At 51.1% G+C, this 9,275-nt stretch overlaps 1 protein-coding gene and 1 non-coding gene across 4 annotated transcripts; both read right to left on the reverse strand.

The window, feature by feature from the left end:
• Positions 1-512: 512 nt before the first annotated feature.
• LOC132357440 (melanoma-associated antigen D2) lies at positions 513-8,725 on the reverse strand. Of its 3 annotated transcripts, none has more exons than XM_059910867.1 (13): positions 8,622-8,725; positions 7,041-7,114; positions 6,179-6,670; positions 5,300-5,608; positions 5,116-5,179; positions 4,779-4,858; positions 4,128-4,222; positions 3,357-3,436; positions 3,221-3,263; positions 2,814-2,876; positions 1,613-1,727; positions 834-1,240; positions 513-647 (listed from the first exon to the last, which is right to left on the reverse strand). In XM_059910867.1, exons 2-12 carry the CDS (start codon positions 7,083-7,085, stop codon positions 842-844), a joined length of 1,785 nt encoding a protein of 594 aa, XP_059766850.1. In that variant the 5' UTR covers positions 7,086-7,114; positions 8,622-8,725; the 3' UTR covers positions 513-647; positions 834-841. The 3 variants fall into 3 exon arrangements, with proteins under 3 accessions (XP_059766850.1, XP_059766852.1, XP_059766851.1); XM_059910869.1 differs by lacking the exon at positions 8,622-8,725 and adding an exon at positions 8,555-8,615; XM_059910868.1 differs by lacking the exon at positions 8,622-8,725 and adding an exon at positions 7,990-8,066.
• LOC132358065 (small nucleolar RNA SNORA11) lies at positions 1,889-2,017 on the reverse strand. The gene has a single exon (XR_009500420.1). It is a non-coding gene; the product is annotated as a small nucleolar RNA SNORA11 (small nucleolar RNA).
• Positions 8,726-9,275: the final 550 nt, after the last annotated feature.

The following is a 9,275-nucleotide window of genomic DNA, read 5'->3' on the forward strand; positions in this document are numbered from 1 at the left end:
TCCAAGTCCTTTCTGTACAGTCCCTTCCCACAGGTCCTCCCCACCCACCTCCTCAGGGACTGGGCTGCACGAGTCAGCCTTCAACATCTCCCTGTCTTTTGGCTCCTGCCTGCCCAAGTCTCTCTCTTTTCCCAAGAAAATCCCTACTTGTTCCTGTATCTCCCTTTAGCTACCTCCCTCTCCCTCCTTGTCTCACCCAAATTTCTCAAAAGGAGAGTCTATACTTGTTCAATCTCCTCTATTTTTCTGCTCCAGACTTGCCCACCTCAGGGCTCTTCTTCGAAGTGTGCCCTCTATGCCTACAATCCCCATGACTCCTCACACCACTGCAATCCTGCCTGCTCTATAGGCTAGAGATGGGGCCCAACCTATCCCAGAGAAACATGCTAATTTTGCTCTACTGAATTTGACAATGTCACCTAAAGCTAAGCACAGATTGAGGTGGAAACTTTCCCAATTCATTTTAAAATGTGATACCAAAATGTGACAGCCCACCAAAAAAAGCAATAAACTCAGAAATGGCAAATAGATTTAATGTAGAATGTCAATTTCGATTGATTGATAGTGGCTGCCTAGAGCGCTGTGTTGAGTAGGTTTCTGAGGATGCACCCTGGCTCGAAGAGAAAGACTGCTGGGATTAGGAATATCTGAAAACACAAGTAAAAGAAAATCAAAAAGTCAATTGATATCCACCAAAAAAGAAGGAATAAAATGCCAAAAGTAGTGTTTTCTCACACTCTCCATGTGGTCCTCCAACCTTGGCCTTCCTATAACCACCCAGCTCCTCATCCCATTCCCATGAGGCCCGGCTGCCCCCAAGTCTAAATAGATACCTGAAATCTCACTTGTAGGAGAAACCACAGGCACCAGAGCTGCCACTGGTGCTGGCACCAGCTCCACCAAGGCCCGCGAACAGCCCAAACGTGAGAGTGGCTGTCAGGCTGGTGCTAGCACCAAAGCTGCCACTGGCACTGGCACCAGCGCTGGCACCACCACTCTCCTGGGCTTTGGCTTTAGCTTCAGCTCCCGTCTGGATCCGGGCTTTGGCCCAGGGTCCAATATCAGCTTCGTCCCAGTTGCAGGGCCCAGCAGCATTCTCAGAGCCGAGCCCAATGCCCATCCGAGCTCTAATCTCAGCCCTTGCCTTGGCTTCAGCTGCAGCCTCAGCTGCAGCCTTCATATCTGCTTCCATTGCCTCTCGGTACTGAGCTGCCCATTCCTTGGGATCCTTCTTTTGTACCTGAAACAGGAATAACAACCATCTGAAGGATCAGAATCTGAGCATTGAGTGCCTACAGGATGCAAATTATAGTAATACAATAAATACTACTAGTAATTATACACCTAATATTCCATCCCTGCTCTGACACTTACTATCTCTGCGACCTTGGACATAACACCTGACAACCTCTCTGAGCCTGAGTTTTCTCATCTGCAGTAAGGCAATGACATGTCAGTTGTAAGGATTAAACTATTCAGATAAAGTGTTTGCACATTAATACAGGCTTCAGAATGTTCATGTATGAGCTGCAGGCTGCTCTGCACACAGCCTACCCCAAACAGTGGCACCCCATGCTCTTGGTATGCCAAGCTTGGACAGCTCTCCAATTACCTTACAGGCAAACTTGAGGACTTTCATCTTGCTGGTCTCATAGTAAGAGCGCAGGCCCCAGAAGAACTCATACTCAGGCGGATTACTATTAGGGACTCTGGCATAGTCCAGGTACCTTGAAAAGAGAGGTTCAAAGCCTTTATGTCTGTAAGACCACTCATGGCCCACTCATGCATTTAGGTGGCAAACTCCCCCACTAAATACTGCAGCTTTTCTTCCAATATTCAGCCCTATCTCACTGGTCCTGCCCAGCAGCCATGTGGAGGGGCAGGGGGCACGTGTAGGGTATTTGTTCATAGGAAGGCCACGAGTTTTGTGCCCCTTGTCACAATAACCCAGGTTCTTGTTGGGTGTGTTGTAAACAGAGGAGCCATTTCTTCAGGCCCCCTGCTCTGAGCACACCCCACCATGGGGCTCGTCCGTGGCCTGGCTGAACCCTGGGACAGTCCACCCTAGAAAATGACTGTACGGGAAGAAACAGTCAACCAAGAGCAGTGGACTCCATACATACTCTCGACCATTTGTGTGTGAGCCCACAGGTGTGTGCTGGTACACCTGTATGAGTGCCCACATGTTCTCCAAGGACCAAGAACAGGGTGGGCCCTGGCCAGAAAAGTCAGGAGGTCTGGGCTTCAGGTCCAAATGGATCCTTTACCAGCCGGGGCCATGCTCAGACTTCCACTCTCCGAGCCCTAGGCTCCTCAACTGATACAGGGGATGAGGTGACAGCAGCTATTCTGCAGGGTAGTTATGAAAATGAAATGAGATGTACTAGTCAAGACCCCAGCACAGTACCTGGCTGCTTAAAGCTACCATTCTATGGCATTTCTTTATGGAGATTAATTTCTATGAAGCCCTAGCTAGCATAGTAAAAAAGAACCAAGGTATTGGGGCCAGGATCTAAATACAACTCTTCCGTTTGCTACCTGTATAATAACCCTGAGCAAATTACTTCACTTCTCTGAGCTTTAGTTTCCTCACGCGTACAATACTGGTGATGACAATCCCTCCCTTGAAGAATTGTTCCAAAGGCATATGTGAGAGTACAAGTAGGTCAGGAAATGTGTGCTTCTGTTCTCTGCCACTACCTCAGGAATAAACTACCACCTGCATACGCACACGCACGTGCACCACAGCTTTATTACTCAGTTCTAAGACAGGCAAAATGCATGGAACACAGGAACACTAGACAGACACTTACTTCTGCTTCACAAACTCATCAGTAATGAGCTTCTTCACATCCCCAAAAAGCGAATGATGTATCCTGACAGCAGAAAATGATAAAATACATACATACATACATAATTGCATACATAGATAAATATAATCAGGGCTGTTGCACTTCCCAGATGTGGGCAGAGACATTTCCAACATGGAAAAGAGGCTTCCAACATAAGATGGAAGCTCCACAGAAGCCCAAGAGTCAGTGAGACAGACAGCAGAGTTCAGGACCATTTCCCCATCCACCCAGGTCAGAACCCTGGACCCTCTACCCAGTCCAGCAACCCCGCCCACTCCACCAGACCACCAGGCTGATGCAATCCTGGGACCATCCTCTCTTCCCAAAGGACAACACAGACAGCAAGTGCTGACAGAGCCCAATCATACCCAGGGCGCAGCCCCAACTTGCGCAGCACCTCCCAGATGACAGCTGCAAGGGGAGGCAAAAGGAAACAGGGATAGAAAATGAACATGTGGAATTCTGACCATGATCCCCCATTCAGCTGCCAGCCCAGCCACTCACCCTCACTGGACCTATTTCCGTTCATGAAGATGATGCTAAGAAGCACCATGAGGAGACCCAGCTTTGGTGAGTCCTTGGTCCTAGGGGAATAATGGGACAGAGAGAAGGTTTACATCCAGCAGCCATCTGCAAAAAAAAACACACCAGCCAGCTCACTAGGCTAGCTTCTCCCAGATTCTTCAGATATGAGAGAATTCTGCCCAGTCTGTGCTTCAAGCTCTATGTGACCCTGGGCAAGGCACTTAGACTCTCCTATTCATAAAATGGGAAAATCACATTCTCCTCTCCCCAGGTTGCTGAGAGGATAGAATTGTACTTGTACTTGTCAACCCAGTACAACCCGGACACCCAGCCAATGTGAGTCCCTTCTTTCTCTTCCAGACCCCTCAGCTCCAATAGATTTCTAGGCACGGCCCCACTGATGTTCCTGCCCTTCAACCCTCATGATTCACCCATACCAGGAAGCCCTCCCTTGAGAACCACTCTACCAAGGTCAATAGGAAGAGACAAGCAACAACAGGGAAGCTTCTGGAGATACAGAAAACTTGACAGTAGGAATGACCTGCCTCAGGCTTCTACATCCTCCAGTCAATCATAATCAGGTATCACTATTGTGTGCAGGGCTCCAACTACGTGCAGGAGCTAGAATAGGGGTTTTTAGGCTCTGTCTTTCCTGACTTCCTAAGGGGATGTGGGGAGAGGACAGGGATGGAGTAGTACCATGGGCAAAAGCAGAAGCCTCCCTCCCACCCCAGCCCTTTCCCAGCTTACGTTCCTAGTATGCCTGCATCAGTGGGCTCTAAGGTGCTGAGAAGAATGTACAAGTGGTCATTCTTATCAATTTCCTTTAATTGGATCCCAAATACCTGCGGATGGGGAAAACAGCTTGTGAGATCACAGAATTCAGCTTCCTGGGCATCCCACAGCTCCCCCTGTGCCTAGGGGTGTGTGTGTGTGTGTGTGTGTGTGTGTGTGTGTGTGTGTGTGAGAGAGAGAGAGAGAGAGAGAAACATCAGTGAGATAATGCACTTAAAGCACTTAGTTTAGTGGCCAGCACATGGCAAACAGGCAACAAATGCATTACTTTTAATCAACATCATCTTTGTGATTAGTGGGAATCTAGGCAGCCAGAGAGTGGGGAATGAAAGGGAGAGATGAGCATCTGAAGTACATTATAGGACATGTCCAGCAGTGGACAGAAGTCAGGACTAAGCTGGGTGGCTTGGGTCCTAGCTGTGATTTTACCACTGACTTGCTATGTGACCTCAAGCTAGTCTATGCCCCTTGCTAGGCCACTGTCTGCCCATCCTCACAGTGATGGGGCTGGATTAGTCTCTGTGGTACCCCCCAGAAGAGACATGTACACCTTTGTTTGATTCAAGGCTACCCCACTGCACCCATCCCCCAGGTCCGCCCCTTCACCTTCTCCAAGGAATAGCCTGCTCGTTCAATGATTTCAGGGTACACATCAGTGTATTCTTTGATGATGTCCTTCAGCATGTCTGCAAGGGGAGAGTGTTGCGAGCACCTGGGCAGAAGTGAAGCCGGGTGGCCCCCATACCCAAACTAAAGACCCTTTACCAACCCTGCTGTGGGTGGCACAAACAGGTTCTGAGCTAATGAACAGAGGTACTACTACTGCCATTAGAACTTTAGGAGGACATAAGTGGGAGCAGGAGAGCAAGAAATGCCCTCAGCACATGGGGGAGAGGGCAATGGAGAACAGAGCTGGGGGAAAGGAGGGTTAGTAGAACTCTACCTGAGCGTTTGATGGGAATCTTCGTCTGGTCTTTAACCAACAGGTACTTCACCAAATCATTGGCCTGGGAGAGGAGGAAAAGATGGAACGATCAAAACATGCTTGCAGAAGACTTGAGAGGATGGCAGAGAAGAGGGCAGGCAAAGCAGTGAATAACGCTGAGTGGAGAGGACAGGTTTCTTACCCTCCCTTGCAAAAGGGCTACATCCCGAGGTGGTGGTGTTTCAGGCTCTTGGGATGACTGGAGCTTGGCGGCTCTGCGGCGAGCCTTGCCCCTACGGGCCTTAGGTGACCTCAGAGAAAGCAAAGCTCTCCGGGCCCAAGCAGCCAAACGAGTCCTTGATGCCCTGCGGGCCCAGAAGGCTATGGGGCCCCTTGAAGCCCTGCGAGCCATTGAGGCCATTAGGGCCTTTGAGATCCTTCGGCCGCCCGTGGTTCCAGAAGCCTGACTCTGATCACTGCTGCCATCCTCTTCCCCATTCAGATGCTTCACCTGCATCAATGGAGAGCAAGCACAACATTGCCAGATGGTGCAGATGGTCCTTTTTCCTCATCTTCTCTCTTCCTGAAGTCCCCTCTAATCCCATCCTTGTAGTAACAGCCTGAGTCTTGGATTTGTCTTTCACTGTTTTCCAAGCAGGAGTTTCACCTTCCCACCAGGCCAGGAGCAACCCAAGGGTGGGGCCTGAGGCTTCTCCTCCTGTGTGCACCACTGGCTCTGCTTATACCACCCTGGACACGTCACTCCACCTCTCTGGGACTCAGCTTCCTTCTCTACAAAACTAGATTACTTTCAGGATTTAGTGAGATAACCTGTGTGAATGTGCCTAGCTTAAGGCCTGACATATGGTAGCTAATATGTAAATATAAACTGCATTTCGTTCAGATTGCAGCTGTTCGTATTCCTGTCTCACGTGCCCACCAGTCTGTGAGCTTTCTGAAAACAGGAATTATATCACATTTCTCTTAGTGTCCCGCCACAGCCTTGATGAGCAGAGGGAACTTTCTAAAGGTTTACAGAACCATGAACCAACTGAGAGAAATAGAAAGACAAGGGTCTTACCTTTCGGGCTTTCTTGGCCTTGACCTTGGGCCGAGTATCCTGATTCTCCTGAGCCTGTGCAGCTGCACCCTCAGGCTCAGGTTCATCTGCCAGAGCCTGAGAGGCAGCAGCCTCAGTCTCCAGGGTCTTTGTATTGACCTTCGTATCAGCCCCACAGCTGACCTTTTTGGTCTCAGTAGCAGGCATTGTCACAGCCTGAGGGTCAGTATTCTGCATCTTGGTTTCAGCTGCCGGATTCTTCGTTTCAGCTGCCAGAACCTGGGTATCAGTCAGCTTAGTGGTAGCTGAGGCCTGAGTGGCAGATACCTCCTGAGCCTCTGTGGCCTTTGAGACCTCTGTGGTCTTTGAAACTCCTGCAGCACTTGAGACCTTCATGGCCTTTGAGACCTCTGGTGCCTTTGAGGCCTTCGGTGTCTCTGAGACCTCCAAGTTCTGGGTCACTGTCAATAGGGTCTGCATCTTCAAGCCACGGTCCTCTTCTGAAGCTTCAGCCTGCAAGAGGAAACAGGGAAGCTCACAGACCTTCTCCCCACCCCCAACTAGGCAAATGGCCCCAAAATTCCAGGGCCTCACTTCTCTGACCTATACTAACTCCTACTTGCAGTGTGCTCTGACCACCTCAGCCCAACAAGGTCTCCCTTTCCTCTGAGCAGAAGAGGGGCGGGCCTACCCTCCCTCCCGCCTGCCTTCCTTCCTCCCTCCTTCCTTCCCTCCTCCCTCCCTCTACTTGGGGGAGGGAGGCGGCAACGAAGCAGGGAGGTAGATGGAGAAGGGCTGGGGAGGGGAGGTGCCAAGAGATTTGGGGCAGCAACAGGGGCTGGAGAGCAAAAGCAGCTAGGGAGAGGGCAGAAGGAGGGCTTACCTGGAAGTGGGTTGGACCCGTACCACTCTCGCTTGTGTCAGACATGTCTCAAGTTGGCCTGGCAAGAGCTGAGCCTGAAGAAGAGAAGGCCTGGGTCAAGAGGCGAGCTCACTTAACGTCCTCTCTCCCGCTCTGCCTGGAGGCTGATACCCACCTTCCCTAGGGTCCCAATCCCAAACCTTCCCCCCACCCCCCAAGGACTCCGTTCTCAAATTCAGTAATCCAGAGCGCCTAGATCTCAATTCTCTGCAGCCGTACCCTCCCCTACTCCAGGAAGATGTGCCAGCGCGGCAGCTCTGAGGACCCCGCCCCTTTTCCCAGTGCACACCCCCCCCAGCCGCAAGTCGACAGTGCGCATGCGCATCCGTTGCAGGGCCCATCTCAGCCCCGCCCGCTTTCCCAGCAGAAGCTCTTTCTTTGATGTCCACCGTGCACATGCGCATTCGGCAGCTGGCTCGTCTCCAAGCTGGCCCTTCACTACACGCCCCTTTCCAGAGATCCATAGTGCGCATGCGTAATAGAGACTCAGTCCAGTACCTTTTTCCAACACGCCCCTCTCCAAGTTCGTAGTACCATTCGGTCCCGCCCCCTCCCCAACAAGCCTCCCTCTCAAATTGTCGCAGCGTCTGGTGGTCCAGGCCCCTCCCCTACCGACATCCAGCCCAAGTCCACAGCACCGTCCGGTCCCACCCTTTTTCATTATACGCCCCTCTCCAAACAGGGGCCAAGCGCATCTTGGTTCCGCCCCTTCCCTAATACACCCCCCTCCTCAAATCAGTATTGAGCTAGTGATTCCATCTTGGGCCCAGCCAAACAGGGTCCTGTGCCCTCCCTTCCCGGCCGGATGGATCCGGTACGATCCGGTCCTTAGAGCAGGATTTCTCCAGATCCCAGAGGGTGGGGCCGACCCCTCCCGGGCTCGGATCCAGAGCTGGGCCTCGCTGCTCACCTCGTCTTTCTACTACTCCTGAGTGCGTCCACTCCCTCTAAGCCCCTCATAAACTCAGAGACTGCCCTCCCCCCTCCAGGCCGGAAGTGGTCCCGCCCCTTTCCGCCTCCCTAGGGGGCCTCCGTCCCAGCCAGTCTGCCCTTCCCCCCGCCCGCTCCTCATTCCTTATCCCCCACTCCGTACCACTCCGTATTCCCTCTGCCTTGCTCCCTGCTCCCTATTTCTCCATCGCTGTTCCTGTTTACCCCACAGAATTCCTTATTCCCATTCCTTACATCCTCCTTCATGCTACCATTGCACCCCCTCCCCCAGTATTCCTTAACCCTTCTCTACATCCCCTGTTTTCTTCTCTGAATTTCCACTTCCCCTCAGTATTCCCCTTCCCCCTCATATTCTCCATCCACTACTCAACACGCCCGGTTCCCAGTTTTTCTCCCCCTCTTCCTCAACTAGCCTCTGCTCTCCAGTCCATACAGCCTCCTACTCTCTCGGTCGTCTTCGTTGCCTACATCCCACTCCGAGTAACCTCTCCCCTAGCTTCAGTGGTGCAGTAAAAATTGCCCACCTGCCTGGCTCTAGGTTCGAGTGGACTGGAACCACTGTCTGGAAACCCCGATCTCAACGTCCCTCACCTTGTCCTCTAGCGAGTCCGGAATTCGTCTGCCCTCTCTCAGTCCCTCTCGAAGTCTCAGCCTCCTGGACTAGAGCTGCAGCCAGCCCAGCCCAGCCCAGCCCAGCCCCTTTCCGCAGCCCCCTGCCACCCCCCTTCTCCTTCCTCGGGGGTGGGGCAATGGGGCCCCGCTCGGGGCTGTCTGACGCCGAAGCCCGTGTTTATCCCACTGTACCAGGCTCGGTCTGAAGCCATTCCAAACCAAAACCACCGCCTCAAAGCGATTCATTCATTGAATATATTTATTTTTATGTATATATATTTTTTTGCTTATTGCAAAAGTAACGTGTTGTAGTTGTGAAATTTCAAATTATGCAGAAATATGTAACATACCAATGAAAGGCCACCCTTATCTCATGCCCCAGAAACAACCACTATTAACGTTTTGATATACATTCTTCCAGATTTGTTTCTATTTATATACTAATTATTTGGGTTTTCTCCCCACAAATGGTACACTATACCTACTGTTCTGTGACCAGGGTTTGGTGTTTTTTTTTCCAAGTTATATATTCTAAACAGCTTTCCATAGTGCACATTTTTCTTAACTGCTCCATAATCTTTTCTCTGTAAATGTCCCATAATGTATTTAACCAGTCCAAGATACATAGACATT

This window comes from Balaenoptera ricei, chromosome X (genome assembly GCF_028023285.1).
Source record: "Balaenoptera ricei isolate mBalRic1 chromosome X, mBalRic1.hap2, whole genome shotgun sequence".
In the NCBI taxonomy this organism is placed as follows: Eukaryota; Metazoa; Chordata; class Mammalia; order Artiodactyla; family Balaenopteridae; genus Balaenoptera; species Balaenoptera ricei.